This window comes from Corvus hawaiiensis, chromosome 4, assembly GCF_020740725.1.
Source record: "Corvus hawaiiensis isolate bCorHaw1 chromosome 4, bCorHaw1.pri.cur, whole genome shotgun sequence".
NCBI classification, from domain to species: Eukaryota; Metazoa; Chordata; class Aves; order Passeriformes; family Corvidae; genus Corvus; species Corvus hawaiiensis.
Window position 1 is genome coordinate 77964660 of NC_063216.1, and position 24569 is coordinate 77989228.

The window sequence follows — 24569 nt, forward strand, 5'->3', positions numbered from 1 at the left end:
TTAAAGTGTTCTTTTGTACCACACCGAGGAGTCTCTCGCTGGTAAATAAATCGGAATGGGAAGAAAAGTAGCAATTTACTATTAAAACCTAAAGGTTTTATTACTTGGAGGTCTCCTTGTGCTGCTGAAGTTGTGTTACATCTAACAAGTGCTATGTTTCAATAATACAAAAGAAAAAAATGCACTTAAATTCCTCTGCTCCTTCAGTCAGTGCAAAGATAAATTTGGATAAGAATAACTATTGTACTGTAAAACCACAGAGGATTCTACACAGCAGAATGGCAATTTCCTTGCTTGGTGCTATCAGGACTTGTGTTGGTGAAATCAAACAGCTCTAATTTACTCATTGGGTTTATCTCATTAAAATTGTCAATATTTTTTATTTTGTTCTTTAAGATAAAAAAAAAAAAATCATTCAAACTGCTCCAGATGACTTCTATTCCAACAATCCCTTAAATTACAAAGCTCTTTATCTGAGCCAGCTATCTGGGCTTTTTGACCTATAATCCCAGGAAGGTCTCTGAAGGACAAGAGAGGAATAGGACAGAACACAGACAATTCTGCAAGGACACACATAGGAGATTTCTAACAAAGACCACGACAAATGTTCCCCAAACAGGCATTTTCTTCCATCAAATTCTGATTTCTAATGGAAAAAGTAAAATTAAGAAAAACTGAAAGAAAAAAAAAACATGTTGCTAGATAGGTTTTTTATTAATTTTAACACACATAAAAGCCCCAAAACTCAAAAGCCCCACCACACAAGTCTGGCTCATAAAGAGTGGATAAACTCTGGCTTCATCTCAGCAAGTTCAGCCTAAGGCTGGGCTCAAAGTCCTAAAGCTTTTTCCAGGATTTAACTACAAAACAATTTACTCAGAACTAGTAAAAGGCAATGGCACCACTTCCATCCATAAATGCTTTAGATTTAGGCCTTAAAAGTCATTATTTCCTGACGTTTTGCAAAGGGCTCCAAGAACTGTGCCCAGTGCCTTAATTCTCCCTCCTGAATTGAGCTTACTAGAAATTAAAAGAATCACACACCAGCCACCAACAGTTGTTTTCCAAAATGATTTTCCTGCTAAGTACTGGAAGATGATACTTTAACAAGCACAAATCTCGTGCTCCCACATTAAAAAGCAGGAGGTTTTAACTTTTAACTCACAAGCCATTGCTAAGCAAGTACTTTGGATGTGCTTGTTAAACAGCAGCTACGACAAAAATCCCTTTATTTGTGCGCTACACAAGATTTGGAGAGCCAACGCCTGCACTCAGCAAACCCTAAGAGAGCACAGGCAGCCTAAAGCAGAATAGCATGAATTTAATTTCCCCAAATCCACCAGAGACCCAAAAAGCACGTGGAAGGCAGTACGTAAAAAGTATCTGTTTCTAAGAATAAATGGAAACAAAAAGCGACACTTCTAAATGAAAGCTCCTTGAAAAATAAATTCTGCCTCTCTGCAAGAAGCCACGCACAGAAAATCATTTGTAAAAGGCAAAAAACTGCAGAAGAAAGTGACTGTCACTGCAGTGAGTGTGCCTGAGACCTATTCACTTCTATGTATGAGGACAGGACCTGGCACATCCAGGGCTCTTCCTTTAAATTCCACCTGGAATAGCCCAAGTTCTCCATCAGTTGTAAAGTGAGAAACCTTTAAATCACTTTAATGTCCCCCAATATCTGACAATATTCATGGGATAAATTGGCTTTTGCCCTGGCCCTCATGTAGGGAAACAAAACAAAACCACAGCTCAATCCCACTGATTGAAAAACTGAATTCCTCCATTTGCAGAACCCTTGGAAACCTCAGAGTTCATTTCTTTAGTTCCCTTCCCAACACTGAATAACAAATAAAGCAACAGTGGGAGCTGAAGGGGGGCTGGGAATCACTCACTGCAATTTCAGCCTTAAACACCTCCCACACTGGGGCCACTCTTCCCATTCCACGTTGAACGGGATTGTTTCATTCCAACGAAAGAAAAAGAGGGAGAGAGGAAGGGAGAGACAGAAAAACCTCTCCTACATTTGGCCTGGCCTTTCAACTGCACAATCACAGAAACACAGAATCCCAGAATGGCTTGGGGTGGACTTTTGACTTTTCAGTTCATCCAGTCCCCCCTGCCATGGGCAGGGACACCTTCCACTATCTCCAGGTGTTCCAACCTGTCCTAGGACATTTCCAGGGAATCCAGAGGCAGCCACAGCTTCTCTGGGCACCCTGTGCCAGGGCCTCCCTGCCTTCATTGGTAAAAAACTTTCTTCAACCAACCCAAATTTGTGCCATGTCAAACTCCAGGTTAACGTTTACACAAATGGCATTTCTTGGAGCATGTTTAGATATACTTAGTTATAAATGGTTCTTGTAGGAGTTTCTGGGTTTAGATTACTGCACACCACATCAGGATAACAATAGACATGAGCAGATGAGGTTCATGGTAACATCAATTATAGGTTAAAAACATCACATTCACACAACAGGACATGTTCCAACACCTTTTGCCTTTTACTCCTGCTCGCCTTTAGCGTAAAATGCCTCATTCCATGGAATGTCTCAGCACTTAAAAAGCAACTGAGCCATGCAGCCCAGAGGTGCAGGGCTGCTGAAATCCCAACGACAGTGCTTCAGTGGAGATCCAAAATACTGCTTTGGAGTGAAACAAATGTTGGGAATATAGCACAAGAGAGCAAGCCAGCACATTCCAGCTTTTCATTCACACCTTGCAAGGTGAAAATTCATCCGGTTCTAGATGTTCATGGAATGGTTTGGGTTGGAAGGGACCTTAAAGGTCCTTCATTCCCACCCCCTGCCACACCAGGGACACCTGCCACTAACCCACATTGCTCCAAGCCCCGTCCAACCTGGCCTTGGACACTTCCAGGGATGGGGCATATTCCTTTTCCACAATTATGGACATTTTCCATGTTCAACTCCCATGATTCACCAGTTTTTCACAGGAATTTCAGCACCATTTGACAAGGCCTTACCAAGCCACCTGAAAGCACCCACAGAACACCCTGCACGTCACACAGACAGCAAAAACTTTAACTTCTGCAGCACCTCCTCCAACTCCCCTGCATAATTCCATCTTCCCTCTTCTGCTGCAATCCAGTGACAGGAATGTCAGGCTCCACTAAGGATTTGCTGTTACACTGACAGCAGTAAAACTCTGGCACCTTTAGCAATCTGGTGAGTTACAAGACGTTTCACCTTTGGATAATAAAACACTTCCATCAACACCTTTAACCCAAAGGATATCAATGGACATCACTGCAAAGAAAAGTCATCTCCAAGAAACTGTGTGACTACTAAGTAGCAAGAAATTATTAATATTAATTTATAACAAGCAAATCATGGCCTTCCAGGTCATCAGTGATCCACCTCAGTGTTGCCTGAGGGTCCCTCTTGATTTATTTCAGGTTTCCAGTACAAGTTTAAAACACTTTTTAGAAAGACTTCCCAGAGCCGCAAGTAGAGGAGGGCAAATAAACACAATCAAAAGCAAAACCCAAGCTCTCCTGGCTCCTGCTGCAGGAAGGAAGGTGGAAAATCCATGTCAGGAACTGCCTGAGCTTTCCAGGTGTCTCACAGCAAAGGGAATCAACCCAGGCACTGCCAAACCTCAGGTTTTTTCCTGTTCAAAAATAAGAGGAATTCTAGAAAGTAACATCACAAATGTCAGTTCATTTCATCTTTCAGTTCATGCAGAGAAAAAGTACTGTTGGAACAAAAAGGCGGATAGAAGCAATTAATACATTAAAGGACAAAGAACTGCCAGGGTTTATTTGCAGAGGATTCTTGCTTACCTGGCAGAAGTTCAGCCCAAATTTGTAAACTTCCAGGTGCTCACAAAAACTGACAACACAGAATAATTCTCACAAGCAATAGTGCAGAGCTGCCCACACCACTTCTCCTGAGACATTCCAATTTTAATGCAGTTTTTCATGCAGTATCCAACTATCCATAGTTACTAATCTCATCAGGATGTGCTGCAACTCTTCAAAAACATTCAATTTTAAAAAATCATCTTAAAAACAAACAAGGAATGAGGGCAATGATTCTGCCGTTAAAATTCTCAGCCACGTTCCCCTTGGCTGCACAAATCCAAGTGATCACAGTGGGCCCTTTCCATCTTTTAAGAATTAAAAACGCTCTGTGGCACTGAGCAAATGGATTTGCACACCCAAATCCTAGGATCACAGAATCCTTCAGGGTGGGAGGCGCCACAGGAGTTATTTCTAACCAGGATACAGGAATATTGGGAGGGACAGCTGAACTCCTGGCTGAAGTTGAGGTGAATGACACCTCTACCTTCTGCTGATCCCCAAATCCCCTCATTTTCCAGTCTCTCTCTGCTTCCACCTCATGCTGGCCTTATTTTTACCCTTTTAACCAGACCAGCCTCACAATGGATCCAATAATTTTCCTGAGTACTGGAATGTGATGTTCATGCACCAGGAATAGGTTGTCCTTAAGGATCTCCCACCTTCCCTAAAGCCCCCCAAGAGCTTTCTCCTATGTGACCCCACAACCAAAAGGTGAAGTTTGTTCTCCTAAAGTTCAGCTAAATCCTGGTTTTGTCTCCAGTTAGAACCCAACACTTGAAATCCTCATTCCTGAACATCCCAGTAACACCTTGGTATGTTTCTGACTGGCAAAAGGTACTGAGAGCCACTGAAATTGCACCCAAAACCAGACAGCAACACAAAAAAAGACACCAATCCACAAGAATTAATCCATGAAAACAAGCAAGGTGTAACCCAGCTCCTGAGGAGGCACAGAAGGCCTCATTTTACTACACCCCTGCCCAATATTTTGTCACATGGGGCCTTGGCTGATTTCTTCTCATGAGAACAGAATAACAAATGCAGTTTAAAAAAAAAGGAGAAAAAAACCTCTGTGTCCTTAATAGAACCTGTTTCTGCAAATGGGAAAGAAATGGCTGGCTGAGATGCTCAGCCTCTTAATAATTTAAGCATTTCTTCTTCTTTTTTTCCCTAATAAACTGTTAGTTTTTCAATATTCACTAAGCTAAATGAATTAAACCATTCCCTTTGTCTGAAGTTTTAGGTATAAAACACACCCAGGGAAAAAAAACCAAAACCTCATTGTCTGACCGAATTGCTTCCCATCAATATTGCTTTAGGAATTACAGACAGACTTGAAAGATTTTACACTTGTTAAATATTTTAGTGCATTTAATATTACTCAGAAGCCAGCAGGTGAGCCAAGCAAGCTGGGGTGCTTTAAGACATTGTCTTTAGATGTCAGATTTCAGTGTAAGTGGATGTAATTTCATTTTCTGACCCCAAACTGAAGTGAATAAATTCATCATTATTGGCAAGCAACAAGACACAAATTCTTTCACGTAACCTAAGCCATTATTCCTCCACCAAAAGCTATCAAAGGCTTGCCTTGAAGAAAGGGCTGGGTTTAAGAGCTCTAATGTTTCTCCCTCTAGACATCTTTCCTTATTTATGTAAAGTGTTCTTTGTCTGGGACACAGAAGCACTTCACCAAAACCACAAGTTCTTAAAGGAAAAATACTCCTAAGGTTTTTCAAGCTTGAGAAGGTCAAGCAATTCATGGAATCCTGGAATGGTTTGGATGGGAAGGGACATTAAAGAGCTTTTAATTCCACCCCCTGCCATGGGCAGGGACACCTTCCCCTATCTCAGGCTGCTCCCAGCCCCAATGTCCAACCCAGCCTTGGACACTTCCAGGGATCCAGGGGCAGCCCCAGCTGCTCTGGGAATTCCATTCCAGCCCCTCCCCACCCTCCCAGCCAGCAATTCCCAATTCCCAATCTCCCACCCAGCCCTGCCCTCTGGCACTGGGAAGCCATTCCCTGGCTCCTGTCCCTCCATGCCTTGGCCAAAGTCCTTCTCCATCTTTCTTTAGGCCACAATGAGCTCACCCCAAAGCTTCTCTTCTCCAGGCTGAACAATCCCAATTGTCCCAGCCCTTCCTCATAGCACAGGTGCTCCATTCTCCCCGATAAACTATGGACTCATTCCAAGTCTTTCAATAAATAAAAATAACAAAAAATAACAAAAAAGAAAAACCAACAAACAAAAAAAAAACCAACTAAGCAACCAAAAAAATAAAATGCACTATTTCCCAAATAGAAACAAAAATGAAAGCTCAAGATATGCAACAGTGTGAATTAGCAGAGAATTTCTGGGGTATCACAGCCCTCACCTCCAGTCCCCACACCCCAAAATCCCAGGATTTTCCCGTAACTCACATTTAAGGATGAACAGCAAACACCACAGGGAAAGCAGTTAAGACGTGCAAGTGTTGTTCCATAAAAATCCTCTCTCTACAATAATTTCTTCACCACAGTGAAATACAGGAACACAAGGAAAAAGCTACTATTTAAAAAATTTTTAAAAAAGAAGATTCCCTGTCCGTGGTTCCCTGCCCATTGAAGGGGGTTGGAATGAAAGCATCTTTAAAGTCCCTTCCAACCCAAGCAACTCTGGGATTCTGGGATACAGACCCCTCCAATTAAGCAACAGGAAACCAACTTTATGCTCCAGAATGAAGAAAGATGCTAAATTCTGTTTACTCAAGTCCTGCTGCAAGGCTGCCACAGGACAGGTGTTTAATCAGTGCTGAGTTTGCTGGGGTTTTCTCTAAGTATCAAGGCAAAAGGCCCTTGGGGAATTCTGCTATCATGAGTATTTCTGGAGCACTGATAAGAGCCTTACTTGAACTTCCCAGGTTTCAGGGAGTCCACAAATCACCTGTTCCAATCTCTGCCACTGCTCCTCGCTCCTGCAGCAGCTGCGTTGTGCTCGCTGTGCTGAAGGATTTTAAATTAGAGCAGAGCATTCCTGGCACGAGGTTTGATGCATTTCAACAGCCCTCAGTAACAAAATATAACAAGTTAAGAAAGCCATCGATCTATGTGAGCTGTAAATCACTTACTTCCACCATTCCAGGGTAGGAAAAGAGCACATTCTCTTTTTAATGTTTGCTTAAGTGTATTTCAGCAGAACCTCGCTAGAATAAAAGTCAGTTTTGATTAAATAACCAAGAATTTGCACTTCAGAACTCAAGACATATTTGGATATTTTCTTGTTCTGGGGTGTTTGGGGGTTTTTTTAAGTCTTTAACAATGGATAACAGCGTGGAAAGCCAAGTCTAATTTGTGTGTTACACTTGAATGTCAGCCAGAGGAAAACAAAGAGGAATTTCATTCCTCTAAAAGTCTGCAAAGCTAAAGACGAGCCAAAAAGTTAATGTCAAAAAAATCATCTCAGCAAAAGGGCAATGAGTTCATTACAATGCTCTGAAGGGCACATCTGATTCCTGTTTTCACATTAAAAGCAGAAAACCAGGAGCAAACCTGCACCTGATCCTCGGTGCTGTCTCCCAGGTGAGGAAGGTTCCTTCATCCGATCGATGACGCTGTCAGACAACTGCAAAACACAACAGGGTCACACTTCAGCTTCTTCTTTTTCCCCATTTCCCCTCCAAATGGAATGAAGCTTTTTAAAAACGAGCCTGGAGCCTCTCTGTAAGACATGACAGCTGCTAAAATTCAATCCCCAGCACAAAACAATCCCCTTACTTGTGAGGTGAGTGCTCCAAACAAACAGAACAAGAAGATTTTGGCTCTCTGAGAGGATACAGAGAAGAGTAAAGGACGTAACACCTTTGGGCGTGTTGCTGGTAATTAATCAGCATTTTTGCCTTTCTCAGGTGCAGAGCACTCAACCCAGGAAGAATTTCATCCTGGGAAAGCCCTCAAAGCACTTGTGCAACACAAGTGGTCACAGCTGAACACAAAGTTCATTTGGATGTTGATGCAAGCACACAGAAAAACACTGCCCCAAACTGTACAGACTCAAGCAGAGTAAGAGCAGCCTCCAGTTTCAGATCTATGGAAGCCCTGGATAAAACTAACAAGAGTAAAAGAATTATTAGCATAAGAACTTTCGGTTTCTAACTTCTGTCGTCAAATCACAGAATTATTTGGGTTGGAAGAAACCTTAAAGGGCTTTTAATTCCACCCCCTGCCATGGGCAGGGACACCTCCCACTATCCCAGGTTGTTCCCAGCCCCATCCAGCCTGGCCTTGGATGCTTCCAGGGATTTAGGGCCAGCCACAGCTCCTCTGAGCAACCTGTGCCATGTTTCAGAGCACATGAACTCTGCTCTGTGTGGAATATATAAATTTATATTACATTTATATCACTGCCACCTATTTACTCAAGAGCATTAAATGACCAGAAATGAAAATATGAGTTTGCTGAAACAGAATGAACTCTCAATGCTCTTCCTGCATCACTCCTCCCTAAAAGCAGCAATAAGTGGTAAGTTATTCTCACTCCTGACACGAGCTACATAGTGTCTCCCATGGAAAAATTCCTAAGCTGCAAGAATTCCCCAAGTTCCTTGTGTCACAAGTCGTATTTTGGAATATTACAGACGACAGGGGCGGCATTCCCGCCACCTGCCCTGGAACTGAATGTGGCTGCCCCATCTCTGGAAGTGTCCAAGGGCAGGTTCGACGGGGCTTGGAGCAACCTGGGGTGGTGGAAGGTGTCCTTGCCATGGCGGGGGTGGCACTGGTGTTCTTTAACGTCCCTTCCAACCCAAACCATGCTGGGACCGCTGATAAACAGGGAGAGACGGAGAGCGGCTCGGCGGGCGCACAGGAAGTTGGACACTCAGCGTGAACGGGAGCAGGACACGGGAAAGGGAGGAGCTCCGGCATGTGGAGGTCAGGGAAAGACAAACCGAGCTCCTGTAGTTACAGATTTCCCCTAGAACGGGTCACCACGCGGGGCACACGGCTCCTTATCCCAGCTGGGCTGGAGAGAGGGGAAATCACTGCGGGAGACGGAGGGAAACGGGACAGAAGCAGGGACAGAGGCAGGAGCAGGGACGCGGGCGAGGGAGAAGGGGAGAGGCAGAGTGAGAGAGGGAGCCGGGGCCGGGCCAAGCCCGCAACGCCCCGGCGAGCCCCGGGCCGGCCCCGCGCTCACCCGCACGCCCTTGACCACGGTGATATTCTCATTCTCGTCCGCCTCGAAGGTGACGCGCCGGGTGCTGCCGCCGCCGCCCATCTCGGCCCGCGGACACACGGACGGCCCCAAGGAGACTCGCCGAGCGCGCTGCCAGCCCGCCCCGCAGCAAGGCGGCTCCTCATTGGCCCGTCGCCCTCCCCCGCCGGTAGAACGCCGCTCCCTATTGGCTGCGCGGGCGCGTCGCCATGGAAATGGCGCAGCCCCCCCTGCGAGGAGCGACAGGTACCCGGAAAGGTGCGGGAACTTTTTCGGGACGAACTTCACATGGGGCGCGAGGACTACAAGTCCCGTGGCGCTCCGCGGAGGGAGGGAAGGAAGAGGCGGGCGTGCCCGCGCGGTGCGCGCTGGGTAATGTAGTCCGGTCCGTCCCTGAATCTGTCGGGTACGTGAGCGCCTGCCAGCACCTGCGGGGTGCTGAAAATCCGCTGAGGAGCGGCTGAGGGAGCTGGGAAAGGGCTGGAGAATTCTTGAGGGAGCTGGGAAGGGGCTGGGGCAGCTGAGGGAGCTGGAAAGGGGCTCAGCCTGGAGCAAAGGAGGCTCCGGGGGGACCTTGTGGCTCTGCACAAGTCCCTGACAGGAGGGGGCAGCCGGGGGGGTCGGGCTCTGCTCGAAGGGAACAGGGACAGGAGAGAGGGAACGGCCTCAGGCTGGGCCAGGGGAGGTTTAGATTTCGGTAATGGGAAAACTCCATGGAAAGGGCTTCCCAGCCTTGGCAGAGCTGCCCAGGGAGTGGAGGCATTTAAAATCCATGTGGATGTGGCACTTGGGGACATGGCTCACTGGTGGCCTTGGCAGTGCTGGGAATGGCAATGCTGGGAATGAGACCTCTCGATGGTCTGAGAGGGCTTTTCCAACCTAAACATTTCCGTGATTCCCTGGTGTGCTGTGGGGTGAGTGCCCCAGGGCCTTGCTGCAGCCCTGGGCTTGAGCTGGCACCTCATCCCCTTTTCCACATGAAATTCCCATTAGCACAGCCCCTTTGGGCATGTAATTTTCCTTCCAATAGATTAATAATATTATTAACAAATAACACATTGTCTTCTCAACCTACAAGATTAACTGCCTCTGGATCTGGCCGTTCTGGGGGCCTCTTCTTTTACCTCCTGAAGTCCCAAACCTTCTGTTGGGTCAAATAATGACAAATAACAACCACCATGATATTTGGGAAACCTCCTCTTTGGTTCTTTTCCCCCTTCCAAATCCTTCATTTCTTGCCTCTAGGAGGGAAAGCCTATTTGCACCAGTGACACCCAAACCTTCCCGTCCCCTTTGTCCCAGCGTGGGTTTTGAACAACAATCACAGCAGCTTTTTGCAGCCTGTGTGAGCTGACACATCTCATTTCTCTGCCTCCATGCAAACCCCACCACCAGCATCAACAGAGCTGCTCGTGTGTCCTTGATGTATTTTCAAGCCATTTTTATTTGGATATAAACTATCTATCAGCCAACATTGCAGCGGCGTCGGCCTTCCTTGGGGCTTAAGATATTGCTGAAGCCTTGGCTGATGGCCACTTTGCTCCCAAATAAAAATTGCTGGGGAATATTTCAAGGACACGAAGCTGTTCTCCTGAGGGGTGTGTAACACCGTCCCTGCCCGGCTCTGCGGGGTCCCGCGTGCCCCCACAGCCGCACGGGTGGGTTCAGTGTTACAGTCGGTAGCAAAGAGTCCAGAAGGGCGTTTGTGTGCGTTCTGCCAGGAGCATTTATTGCTGCTACACTGTCCAAGGGTGCAGAGGCAGATACCAACGTGATCCCAAAGCTCACAGTTTTATCCAGGGAAAAGGCGGGAGCAGGGAACGGGGAGCAATGGGGAGCTCTGGGGAGTGACGAGGGGTAGAGGCTGACAGCAACCGGGGAATCCAAACTGGGGCAGATGAACAGAACAGAACAAGTATCCTAGGAGAAGCCTTTTTGGCCACCCTAACATGAAGTGGTTCCTGTGGTACTGGGGACTTGTCCCACTGAAATCTCTCTGTCCATTGTAACTTAGATTCACTGGCCACCAGAGGTGTGACATGATGTTTATGGGCTGGTTTTATAGATGCTAAACCACTTTCTGTGAGGGGGCACTGTTAAGAATTCACCATCCCTGGAAGTGTGGTTTCTTTAAGGGAATAAATGTGGATTTCTCTGTCTTCGTTCTGAGCACCAAAAAACTGATGGTGTTGAGTTTTCTTTATTTTTCTCCACTGGGAATGTTTTTGAACGGTCAAATTGTGTTTATTCAGTGAGTGATGGAACTTGTGGAAATGCTCAGCTCCAAATCAGAAGCAGCTCTCCCAATATATTTGGCAGAGTCCAGACACAACCCTTGCCTTGCTGAACAGAAAGATTTATATTTAGAAATTAAGGTTTTAACAACAGCTCTTTCTTACCAGGGACTTTTTATGATTGTTTTGTATGGCTGGCAATTACAGAACATATGCAGAGATTTCAGTAGGAGGAGAAAAAAGGGACAAATGGGCAGAATTAAATCTTAAAATGGCTTTGGGTCATTTTGCTGTGTCTGGGAAGTTCAGTAGCCATGGAAAGAGCAGGACTGAGGTACCCCAGAATTTATGGCTCCCCTATAATAGGTGGAAATGAAAGACTCTTTGCTGCAGGCCAGGGCTATCTATATGTCAGGAGCTTCTCTCTGTGGACTGTCAGACCTATTGGAGAACTCTTTCAAGGGTATTGCTAGATGGAAAAAAAACCCAACCTATTAGAAATTAATGTTGGAAAAAGCTACAACAAATTTGCAGTCCAAAAATCATTCGTTAACAACTGGTAAATAAACTCATGTCCAGCTCACAGCTCTCAGGAGCAATTTGCAGATACAGAGAGAAGTTGTGCTGTGTAAAAGTGGAACAATTTATGTGTTCATATAAATAATGGGCTAATTTTAAAAGCAGTGTAATTGTTGTATATGGGGTTGTAGGAGTTCCATTCAGTGATTAGTAGAGAGTGCATTTCTACCAGGGAAAAAGACAACAAAAAAAGCAGAATGGGAAATAAAAGTATAGCAATCAATATACAGCTATTAATTGCTTCTGATCTTGATTGATCTGAACCCACTTCAGACATGTGTAAGCACAAAATCCATCTCAAACTGGTAAACTCCAGGTATTTCATTGAGAATCTGGAAAACCAGCAGGAACTTCAAATTAGAGAATCACAGAATCATTTGGAAAAATCCTTTAAGATCGTCAGTTCCAACCATTCCCAGCACTGCCAAGGCCACCACTGCCCGTATCCCCAGGTGCCACATCCACAGGGCTTTGAAACCCCTCCAGGGATGGGGACTCCACCCCTGCCCTGGGCAGCTGTGCCAGTGCTGGACAACCCTTTCCAGGAAGGAATTTTCCCGATATCCAACCTGAGGCCGTTCCCTCTCTCCTGTCCCTGTTCCCTGGCAGCAGAGCCCGACCCCCCTGGCTGCCCCCTCCTGTCAGGGACTTGTGCAGAGCCACAAGGTCCCCCCGGAGCCTCCTTTGCTCCAGCCTGAGCCCCTTTCCCAGCTCCCTCAGCCACTCCAGCCCCTTCCCAGCTCCGTTCCCTGCCCTGGACACGCTCCAGCTCCTCAATGTCCTTCCTGAGCTGAGGAGCCCAGAACCAGACACAGGAATTGAGGTGTGGCCTCAGCAGTGCCCAATACAAGGGTGAGGTTATTATTATTATTATCATCATTGTCATTATTATTACTATTATTATTATTATTATTTTATTTTTCGGTTAAAGGCTTTCGCTTTTTAGGCTGCCATGTGCAAAGTTTCCACATTTTCCATTTTTATGGCCAGTTTATAAATATCTGATTCTTTGTTAAAACACAACGCTCTTGTCCAATCCACTTTGTCCTTGTCTGCACATACTCCTTTGTGGCAGAAATAATTCCTTCTACCACTCAATACTCAGTTTTTCTGATGTACTCAAGCAGTACTGAAGGACAGCATTGCCAGGCATTCCCAAATAAATCCTAATGAGCCCAGGAACCACTCACTATTAAATTTCAGGCTCTTGTGTCAGGAACTGAAAAATGCCATGGAAACCCTGGATAGGTGAGGTGCTCACGGCTCATTGCACTCCTGCTGTCAGGTTTTGTTCTGTGGAGGATTGTCCTGCTCAGTCACTGTCACGCTGAGCTCGTTCCACCGTGTGACTTTGCCAGCGATCCCTTGGTGGTCACTCCATGGAAATGTTCAGCATGGAAGGGCTGCGATGGTTCCTCGGTTCCTCCTTAGCAGCACTGAACGTTGCAGCAACGTCTGCAAGGTCTCACAGCATGGAAACGGCTCTTTCCTGTGGGATGGAACACGGAGCCTTCTGCTGGAAATGGGATTCTGTGAGTAAATCGTGGAATGTATCTTCAGTTCATGCAGACAGTCAGGGGTGGTTTGGGATGGAAAGGACATTCGAGCCCATCCAGTGCCACCCCCGCCATGGGCAGGGACACCTCCCACTATCCCAGGCTGCTCCAAGCCCCATCCAGGCTGCTCCAAGCCCCATCCAACCTGGCCTTGGACACTTCCAGGGATCCAGGGGCAGCCACAGCTTTCCCGGGCAACCTGTGCCACCCCCTCCCCACCCTCCCAGCCAGCAATTCCCAATTCCCAATCTCCCATCCAGCCCTGCCCTCTGGCACTGGGAAGCCATTCCCTGGCTCCTGTCCCTCCAGGCCTTGGCCCCAGTCCCTCTGCAGCTCTCCTGGAGCCCCTTTAGGCCCTGCAAGGGGCTCTCAGCTCTCCCTGGATCCTTCCCTTCTCCAGGGGAGCATTCTCAGCTCTCCCAGCCTGGCTCCAGAGCAGAGGGGCTCCAGCCCTGGGAGCAGCTCCATGGATTCCTCTGGACTCTCTCCAGCAGCTCCAGGTCCTCCTGATGTTGTCCCCAGGGCTGGATCCAGCTCTGCAGGTGGGGTCTCACCTGAGAGGGGCACAGGGGCAGAATCCCCCCTTCCCCTGCTGCCCACGGGGGGTTCTGGTTCTCAGTGCCCATGGCCAGGGCAGGTCCAGCTCTCACCCACCAACACCCCCAAGTCCTTCTCCCAGGGCTGCCCTCCATCCATTCTCCTCCCAGCCTGGATTTGTGCTTGGATTGCCCTGACCCTTGTGCAGGACCTTGGCACCCACCCCTGCCGTGCCAAACCCTGCTGCTGTTGGTGCTGTTGGCACAAGCTTCAGTTCTTGTCAGGTTCGCACTCTGATCTACAATGAATTTTTCTTTCTCTGAGCAAAAAAAAAAAGAAAAGGTGAGTTCAGTGCTTAGTGTGTTACATGCAGGACCCTTGGATTTACCTATGGACTTCAACGTGTGATATATTAACATAATGTCACATTAATCTGTGATTATTTATGTTGATATCCTTTTATCTGACTGGTGTGGTTCCCATCACCAGCAAGTGAGCTGTGGGATTTGTAGCCAGCCCGACTGTCATCTCCAAGACCGGATTTGATTCATGGTCTCATTTCCTGTTTTTTCCTCCCACTGCTCACAGACCTTTTTTTTCCTTTCCTTTTCCATGGTCCATTTATTAAATGTAGAGTTAGAAACACAATTAGAATTTACTCAAGTCTATAATGTCTGAATATTAAATCTTTGGAGCAATAAAAATTCTTTCCCAAACGTTTCTTATCTGTGTTTTCTCTTCAGCTGATGAACTCAGGCCTAATTACTGAATGAGTAACCAAAAAAGAAGGACCTGATTTGGTCCATTCCAAGCAATGACTCTGTGAATAAACCTGACATTCCCAAGCACAGATAAAGGTCCTCTAGTCTTAAATTAAGCTTCATTCCAGCACCCAAAACCTGAACCATCTTTAGGGATGACTCCTCATCCGTTCCTCAGTACAAATAAAATATAAATTAAGGTGGTTGTGGTCATACAGAGCGCTTTTTGTGTATTGGGGTTTTCGTCTTGTTAACACACAAAAACAACCAAGGCACACTTCCTAAATGCATTTTTAAGTGGATGTTTGCAGCAGAGTGGATGGATTGGACTGGACTGGACGCCACAAAGGGCTCTGTGGTTCAGGTGATCCCTGAGGACAGGGATTGCCTGTCAGGGCTGGTCACCTGTGCCGGGGTAAATCCAGGAGGGCAGGGCTGTGCACGGAGCCGGGCTCCAGCTGCTCCAGCACAAAAGCAGGAGGATTTAATGTTTAACATCAATGTCAGCTGAAATGTTCCCTGACCTTCACCAGGCTCTGCCCCCGTGGAGTTTTTCATCAGAGAACGTGGCTGGGCTGGAGCATCGTCCAGGACACATCCGAGAGCTTCCTGCAGGGAGCATCAAGGGCTCGGGACTTACATTGAGAGTTGCTGGCCTCGCTCCTGGTGTTGAGTCATGAGGCTTGGGAGCTGCGCTTTCACCATCAGGCTTTTGATCATTATCTGTCCTTTCTGCTGTGTCTGAACAGAGAGAGAGAGATTTGAAGTTATCTCAGTTAATATTCACTTTTTCACTGCATCATTAAACGCCTCCCTCCTGCCCTCAGTTGTTTTTGGTTGGTTTTTTTTTGTGGAGGCTGAACTGCAGAATTCCCCTCTGGAAAACATTCTTTGATATTTCTGTTTATTTTTTGTGCTTCCTCAGCAGCCAGGAAGGCCAGGCAGAGTCTGCACATGGGAGCACATGGAAAAGAGTAGCATGGTCATGGTGAGCTCCATGGAAATGTGGAAGGGTCACTGGGAGGGGTTGGATGTCCACAGGGACATGGATATTGCTGAGGGAATCAGGCTCAGCCCAGGGGTGGTCTGGCCACCAGGAAAAAGGCACAAGAGGGAAAGAAGAGAAAGGAAAAATTAGAAGAGAAATTACTTTTCCAATGTGCGAGAGGGGATCTCCTTGAGGGAGCGTGTGGAGAAAAGCTCCGAAGTCACAGAGGATGGGGAAGCCTTTACTGTCCCCAGCAAGAGAGGGAAGGCAGTCTGAAAAAATCAGGATCCAAATACTTGCTTGGATACAAATACTAGCAGTCTTAACCCTCCTGTAATTAAACTTTCTGTGCCTTGTCTCTTTATTTATTAGTACGATGAGGGGATCCTTCTGCTTCCAGGCTGCTCTTGTCCTGAATCCCATTCCCAGTCCTTCCAGCAGGCGTGAGAAGAGTCCTCCCATGTTGGGACATCACCTGCACTGCTACTAAAATAGGCTTTTTTTCTATGTTACAGCTTGTCCTGCCTGCCCAACACATCATCCAACACAGTGTGAAACAGCAGCTCATAAACTAAGTAGGAGACTTAAAAATGGTGTAGGATGCCACCTAAAAATGGTGTAGGATGCAGCTTAAAAATGGAGCAGGGTTCATGTAAAACTCTTCAGAGTTTTTAGTAGTTTACTGTTCAAAAGAAAAAACAATTCGTAGCAGTCCTGGATATTCATTCACTGAAACCCCTCCATTTCCACAGGGAAATTTGAGCCTCAATCTTAGGGTTGATCTTTGGGGGAAAGTTAAACCCTTGGGTAAATCCAGTGGCCTAAACTTTATTAGAGGAAAATGGCTCAACATCACTTTGTTCCACATTGCCTAATGCCAGAAATATTTTATTCTTCAAGAGACCTTAATTTCATGTATCCAAACCCAAAATGGAGAACAGGCAGATTGTTTCTTTACACAATTTTCTTGGAGAGCTTTCCCCAGGGAGATCGTGGTTCTTTAATTGAAATGTGCCTGTATTTCCTTCAGCTCATTATCGGAGCTTTAAACAAGACACAGGCTGTGAGAATCAGCAGGGAAAAGTCCTCTATTTGCCATCCAGGTTACTCCACTGACACTGTTTGCTTTTCCAATAGTAAATTTTCCAACAGGCTGACAGCTCCGTTGTTGAAGTGCCATAATAATTAAAGAGGAGATTAAACAATTCGGGAGAATGGTGACTAATTGAAGGAGGAGAATTTCCCTCTGAGTGCAGCATGAGGGACACCACTGATGACATTCTGCCCCACAAATGTGTTCCAGAGGTAGGTGCAGTGCGGATACGAGTCCAGGAAACAACTCGGTGGTTGAAATAAAGCTTGACAGTGAGGCAGGGAGTTCAGTGCTTCTGCCTTGACTGAAAGATGACTGATGGGTTGATTACAGAGCTGAAACGCTTCCACAAGGAGGAAATATTGGAGTTTTCAACCTCACAGAAGGAAGTGTAACAGAGGATGGGTGTTAAAGGAGGAGAAATTCATTTTATGACACAGATCTGCAAGGATTTGGGACAAACCTGAAGGAAAAGTAAACCCTCTGTGTCTTCCCTGGGTGCCTGGAGCAGGGTCTCCTTCAGGAGTGTTGGCAGGGGACGGAAAAGTCGTGGCAGGAGGGCAAAGTGGATTAACTGATCACCTCCACTGGTGTTAAAAATCCTGTCCCTGTAGCTGCCAAGGATTTCAAGATCATCAATTAATCTGCATATCATGGGCACGTGGAAGATCCGGACAAGGAACAGACTCTTGCACTGCTCTGAAAACTCAGGTGTCTGCTCACATCAGGTTGGGGACATCCTGTGGGAACACCAGAGGGAATTAGGGGAACTGTCCTGTCTTACTGCTGGTGTCAGACACCTCCGTCTATGCTAAAGATGTGATTTTAGGAAAAAATTCTTTGCTCTGAACATGGGGACACTGCCAGAGAAGCTGTGGCTGCCCCTGGATCCCTGGAAGTATCCAAGGCTGGGTTGGACGGGGCTTGGAGCAGCCTGGGACAGTGGAAGGTGTCCCTGCCCATGGCAGGGGGGGCACTGGAAGGGCTTTAAGGTCCCTTCCCACCCAAACCATCCTGGGATTCTGGGATTCCCAGAAATGGGAGCTGGCTGTGACTCAGATGCCGCAAAGCATCCTGTCACCCCAATTCCTCCCACCGAGGCTGGAGCCTTCAGTGTGAGGTGGACAAAATCTCTGGTCCATGGCTGAGTTTGCCTCACTCTGACAGGGAGGGAACAGTGGCGCTTCCACGATGAGCTGAAAATGGGAAAACAGCATAAAAAAGGATTATGGGAATCAATGTGGAAAAGAACTTCTGTTGTCCTTTCCTTTGGCACAACCTTGTGCCTTTGCTGGTGCCTCAGCATATCTAACAGATTAAAACTCAGCATAATTCTAAATTATTTTCCTAATTAGATTCTTATTAAGATAAAATAAACCAACCAAAACTGAATATTTTTGTCCATAGCAGCTGTTGTGGCCAGGTACTGGGGAAAGCTGGATCGTGCCATGTTTCTGCAGATGTTTGATCCTCTTTTGGGCAAGGTTTTTATCTCTAATGTTCCACTCGCACAGCCCAGTGCTCTCAGGTCTGTGTGGGGAGGTCGCCAGCTTCTCCAGAGGTTTGTTCTGTGAAATTTGCTCTTTTCCTTTCTGGAAGAAATCCTGCAGTCAACTGCTCGTGTGTGCGACAGAGGCAATCCAAGCAAAACCCAGAGTTGTGTGTTATTTGCCAGGATGATCAGCAATGGTGAAACAGCAAACTGATTAATTATGCATGACCCAAGCAGATTATTTACTCAGCCAGACACTAACACAGGATCTTTTGTCTTGTTTTGAGTCTTGCTTGCTAATCTGTTTGATTTGGCAGTTTGTAAATAACTGGTTAATAAAATTTGGGAATATTAAACCTGAGTGGTGAGCAAAGGGCAGCCAATGCTCACATGAAAGGGCAGTGAAAGAGACGGATCTTTTTTAATCAGCTGGAATGGGAAAGAAGTAACAAAGCAGGGAGAGGGGAACAAAGACAGATACCCAAAATGCAGTTGTGTGACCTCACCTGGGGCCTCTGGCACGAGGATGTGGATCTGTTGGAGTCCAGAAGAGGCCACAGAGATGTTCCAAGGGCTGGGAGAGCTGCAGGTCTTCACCTGGAGAAGAAAAAGCTCTGGGGAGACCTTAAAGCCCCTTCCAGGGCCTAAAGGGGATTTATGAAAAGAGATAGAGAGGGACTTTTTGCACAGGCAGATAGTGACAGGACACGGGGAATGGCTTCCCAGTGCCAGAGGGCAGGGCTGGATGGGAGACTGGGAATTGGGAATTCCTGGCTGGGAGGGTGGGGAGGCCCTGGAATGGAATTCCCAGAGCAGCTGGGGCTGCCCCTGGATCCCTGAAGTGCCCAAGGCCAGGCTGGACATTGGGGCTTGGAGCAGCCTGGGACAGTGGGAGGTGTCCCTGCCCATGGCAGGGGTGGCACTGGATGGGCTTTAAGGTCCCTTCCAACCCAACCCATTCTGTGTTTCTATGATTATAATTCCAAAAAGCTTTAATTTACATTGAGAAGTATACCCATATAATATATAAATATAAATCAGTAATTGATATTGAATAACATTTGGCTCATAAAGGCATTTGGAAAGTGAAGCACCTTTATCCCTATTTTGCAGGTACAAAAAGTGAGGCACAGAGCAGGAGGGTGTCTGGCTCGAGATCACACAACCCCTGGCAGAGCTGGGAGCTCCTCAGGGTTTACACTCTGAGGAGATGGGCGCTGTGGAGCATCCTGGACATTGTGTGTGATGCCCACCCCAATCCCATCCCTGCTCCACGTTGATTTCCAACTCCGTGGTGTGCTCCACAAGGTCTCTGACCCTGCAGGGGAGCATTTGCTGATCCCTTGCTGTGCCTGTGCTGGTGGAATGTTAAATACCTGATCCCACAGAGATTCCTCCTGCAGGACACATCCTTTCCGTGCCCAGGATAATGGGGTGGCTCTGATGAGCAGCCATGGGAGGGGTTTGTGTCCACATCCTGGGGCCACATGCTTTATTTCCTGCACACTCTTCAATCCCAGCTCTCCAGGCAGTGATTAATGCTCTCAAGGACTTCTCCATGGCAACAATCAATCTGGCATTCCCTAATTTTCAAGTGCTTTGCTTTGCCACATTAACAGTGTTTCCTGTTAAAGGACGTGTGTTGTGTCCTGTATGTTTTTAATGTGGGATTTTAGTCCTGAATGGGAAGCTTAAATTTACATATTTCCTTTTATTCCAAAGATTTCTGAGGTAGCAGCAGCAGAGCGCTTTTCCCTCCATATGATGTGGTCACCTGTGATAATTGGGAACATCTTTGTCCTATATTTCTGTCTAGGGTTAGTAAATAAATGATTCCACACTGCAGAGATGCAGAAGCTGACAAGAGCATCAGAATCCATTGGAAGAGGGAGGCAGGAGGTCCAGACAGACACGAACGGGAACAGCAAGAAGCAATTTCCTTCTCAATCACGGAGCCTGTGCCCAGCAGTGTGTCCTCAGCAGAGTCCAGTATGTAAATTGGGTTTCTATTTTCGTGGCTTCGAGGTAACCAGCAACAGATGGTGTTTTGAAACACTCATAATTTTGGCTAATAGAATCACTGCTGCCAACTGTCCTGTCCTCCAAGCAGTGATTAATATATTATTAGTAATAAATAATACCTAATGATGATACAAACAGTCCAAACCCTGGAGTTCTTAGTCCTGAGCAGCTCCCACACTCTCCAAGACTTTGTGCTCCTGTCCTTGGATCACAAAGTGTTTCACTTCTCCCTCCTCTCCAATCCGCATTCCCAATCCTCATTTTTATTAAAACACATCCTATTGGCATCCTCCAGATGCCACCTCTCCAATGGGAATTCCATCTGGCCATTAGGAACAGAGCTTGCTCATGCAGGACTCTGCCATGGAAACTTTGATCAGAACTTCCATTAAATCCCCAGAGCACAAGAGCCAAAAAACTCTTGCCGGCTTTGTGCGCTCGGATCCAGATGGTCCCTTCCAACTCCACAGGAAGAATTTGAAAGGAAAAGTGAAATCCCATCTTTTATGGTTATTGCAATAACCTGGACATGGCTGGAAGGAGAGCCAATCACTTCTACCTGAGTGAGCGAGCAGTGTAAGGCCAAACTTTCCCGACAGAGGAGCTTCTTGTATTCCTGACAGTTTGGAAACAGGACAGAGCACATGGAACATGCAGCAGAAGGTGGGAGACAGTCCAGCTTGTGGCCAGGCTTCAAAAAAGGGAAGCAGGATAACCCTGGAAGTCATTGTGCTGTAAAAGCAATGCCTACACTTAAATGAAGGGGAAGAATAATGTGAGGGGGAAAAAAGCACTCAGTGTTATCCTGAAGGATCAGGGGAGAGCCAAGAGAAATGGAGATACTCGAGCCTGGAATGACAGGGGCAGTACCAGCAAAATGCATTCTATTGTATTAATTATATACATTCTATCATCTTATATTTATTATATTATTCCAAGTGGAGGGACTCAGCTAAAGAAAGGTGCAAATGCCTTGCATGGCCGTGCAGCTCCTAATAACCTTCCCAAAACCAGCATCCCAGGAATATTATCCCTCTCTCAGAGAAAGCAGCAGCATTTCAGTTCTCTCCTATTTAGCACATCCAACATTTTTAGGCAGCTGCTGAAATAAAGAACTGCCTGCCCTGAAATTCCTGGATTACTCTCAGTGCCCAGGTGGGACATGCTGCTGTTCCCTGGAGTCTTGCTCCTACTTCTCTCCACACTTCGCTCATCCACACCGATTTCTCCGGCACTTTTGCCAGAGAAAGGACTGATGATTTAAAAACTTGGCCCCAAACTTCAGAGCAGCAGTGGCAATAAACATTAGTCACTGTAGCAAACTAATTTGTTTTCCATATGGCATTTTCAATGGAGTGTGGAAGATTCACAAGTGAAATAATAATTACAAATGAGGAATACTTTGAAAAAAAAATGTGTTTTTCTCCCAATGCATCACTTAAAAGGGTTTCTAATTAAGTCAATACTTGATTATGCTGGAGATGACATTGGCTGCCAAATTACAGTTTGTTGGGTTTTGTTCTCAGGGAAAGATTGTTCCTAAGGGCAGTAAAATTCCTGCATCTGCTCAGCCTGCGGGGCTGCTGAGATGTGAGAGAGGTGAGAGAGGTGTTTAATTCCCTTGGGAATATCAGGAGCTGAACGTTTTCTTAATAACACTCCTCCCTGTAATAGAAAATTCTGCTCAGCAAGACAAGGATCTGGTATTACTGATTCAGCCAAGTCAAAGACAGATGCTCTGAGATACCCTTGATCTGTACCTGGCAAAATCCAAATCAGAGCTGGGAATTATTCTCCAAGGGAAAAGGGACAGAGCTTCCTGAGATCTCAGCCCTAAGATAACAAAAATGCAAAACCCCTTGTTCTCCTTCCAAACTCTGGTTATGGAGGGTGGCCACCACCCTGAGCTCTTCCCTGCAGGGGTGTAATGTCCCTGGGGGAATTCCTCCTCACTCCGGGGTGTCCCCAGGGGTGTGTCCATCCCCCCGTCCCCACCTAGGGCTGGAGTTTGCTGGGCAGTGGCCATAGGGGTGTCCTCAGTGCTGAGCTCAGGCACAAGGCCCTTGTTCAGGGGATATTTGTGGTCAAAGGCACACCCAGCTCAGCAAGTCCAGAGCTGTCCTAGCTGAGACCTTTTGGTGTTGGGTCAGTCCACGGACTTCTGCAAATGATGGCCAAAATCCCATCTATCAGGGTGCAGTTTCAGCCCAGACTCTGAAGCACTGGCAGCTTTGGATCTGGAGATTCAATTTTAAAATATAAAAAATTTTGATGAAGATCCAAGATCTGTTTCAGGTCTCTGTTCATTTTCCAGCCCAGTCTTGTAAGGACATCTTTCCTGCAGGGAGTTTTGCAGAGATTTTCTACCTGTAAATAGGAAGAAAGGTAAGAGTGATTTGTTCCTACTCCCTTGTAACTGAAGTATTTGATGAGTTTTACTCCAACATTCATTTTCCGCCTCACAAAGCAGGTTCAGGCCAGTCCTCAGCTCTGATTTTCACTGCCAGTCAATCAGGGAACTTGCAGAAGTGCCACAGCCACAGATGACCGAGCCTGTGCAAAGATTTAGACCTCGTGACTGCTTTTTTTCAGTAGTACAAATGCTGATTGTGCTTTTCTTTCTTTCATGCAACTTGGGCCCTGTCTATTCAGATCTTTATACAAATTTGGATTGCAGTTCTTATCTTTTAATGGTTGTCCAGCACATGCACAGAGCAGCCGTGGCAGGGCCCTGCTCTGGAGGCAGAACATCCTGACGGCAGCAGAACGGGGCTGGATTAATTAAATGACCCTGACTGAAAGACAGCCAAGGCCTGAGGCCTCACATCCCACAGGGAAATGTCCACTTCTGTCACATTTGTTGTTTGAGGACCTAAAATGCTTTAGAGGGTGAGATTTTTCAAAAGAGCCTGTGGAGAATGTAATTCTTCCTTGGGAAGTGCCCAAACCAGACTTTTTTTTTTTTTTGGGTCAGGATTATCCCAGAACAGGCCACAGGCCACATTTTGCTACAGTTGAATTTGGAGGAACGTTTTCTCTTTTGCAAATATGTCCACTCAGCAGGAAGTGTCAGGAGAAGAGATGGAAAAGTGAAATCACAGATTCGTGGAAATGTTTGGGTTGAAGGGACCTGAAAACCCATCCAGGTCCACCCCCTGCCATGGGCAGGGACACCTTCCACTACCCCAGGGGCTCCAAGCTCCGTCCAACCTGGTCTTGGACACTTCCAGGGATCCAGGGGCAGCCACAATCTTGATAAAAGAGGTTGTATGATAACAGGGACTGGAGAAGGAAACACAAGATGTCCTTCCTCAGTGCGTAACTGATAAACAATTTCCTCTCATCTGCACAGTTCAGTCCACGGCCCAAGCAGCTACACCAAAACAACCCAACAGTAATTTAGAACTGTTAAATATTTAATGATGGGAGGGGGAAAGCTGCTAAAAACATAAAGTATTTACAGAGTGATGTCAGTTGTATCAGACAGAAATGGTGCATTAGCAGAGATGATTCTGAGCTTTAATATCTGATTTGAGGCGATTCCAGGTTTGGGAACATGCAGCGCTATTGCCATGGAAATTTATGAACAAACTCCTGAGGCCACATTTGTTTTCTATTTATTGTTTTTCCTTGACTTTCATGACTCCAGGGTTGCCAGTGCTGGAGGATAATTGATGTTGATTTTTATCATCTGTTGTTGTATCATCACCATTTCCCACCTGGGTTTGGGGATTTTTTTCTTTTTTAATTTTTTGTTTGATGGAATTCTAGGATATCGTGAAACTTGTAAAAGTCAGAGCGCAGATGACTCTAATGTGACTATCAGGGATATTGTCTGTAAGTCATTTCCATCTGCCCTCTCCCCATTCTCCTTCACTGGGATTATTCTGAACATGACAGATTTGGTACATAAAGTGCCTGAAGTGCAGGGAGGAGGAGGAGAGACGATTACCCCACATCAGAACATGCAACTGTGAGCAGAGGAAAAACCCTTGCCCTCAGGAGAGGCATAATAAAATTAACTTACATGTCAAGATCCCCACTTTGAACACAAAAAGATTCACATCACATTTAAAAGATGTCAGAAGAGGATTCAATTGTGTCATTGTGCAGTTCAAGTCCTTAAAGAACGTTGCCAAAATTGTTAAGATTCTCTTCATCCTTGGGTGTTAATTAAGTGCGACAATGCAGGCAGTGTTCTGGTATTACTGAGGTTGCAGCGTTTGAAATGGTCCCTGTCAGCTGCTGAAAACTCTGCCAAAATATTGCTTTGGGGGTGACATTTTTCACG

At 46.3% G+C, this 24569-nt stretch overlaps 1 protein-coding gene and 2 long non-coding RNA genes across 5 annotated transcripts in view; 2 read left to right on the top strand and 1 right to left on the bottom strand.

Annotated features, from left to right (window-relative positions):
- Positions 1-9182, bottom strand: part of CHCHD3 (coiled-coil-helix-coiled-coil-helix domain containing 3) — a 126154-nt gene extending 116972 nt beyond the window's left edge. For 2 of the 3 annotated variants that reach the window (XM_048301825.1, XM_048301823.1), the window contains exons 1-2: positions 8999-9182; positions 7354-7426 (exon numbers count right to left, since the gene is read on the bottom strand). In XM_048301825.1, the coding sequence (XP_048157782.1) occupies positions 7354-7426; positions 8999-9079 (154 nt within the window). In that variant the 5' untranslated portion in view covers positions 9080-9182. The remainder of the gene's footprint in view (positions 1-7353; positions 7427-8998) is intronic. The other variant, XM_048301824.1, reaches the window with a different exon arrangement.
- A 3458-nt stretch (positions 9183-12640) lies between these two features.
- LOC125325102 lies at positions 12641-15505 on the top strand. Its single transcript, XR_007203203.1, has 3 exons — positions 12641-12681; positions 13115-13361; positions 15217-15505. It is a non-coding gene; the product is annotated as an uncharacterized LOC125325102 (long non-coding RNA).
- A 1262-nt stretch (positions 15506-16767) lies between these two features.
- LOC125325103 lies at positions 16768-22663 on the top strand. The gene is made up of 3 exons (XR_007203204.1): positions 16768-16976; positions 20073-20245; positions 22593-22663. It is a non-coding gene; the product is annotated as an uncharacterized LOC125325103 (long non-coding RNA).
- The last annotated feature ends 1906 nt before the right edge of the window (positions 22664-24569 follow it).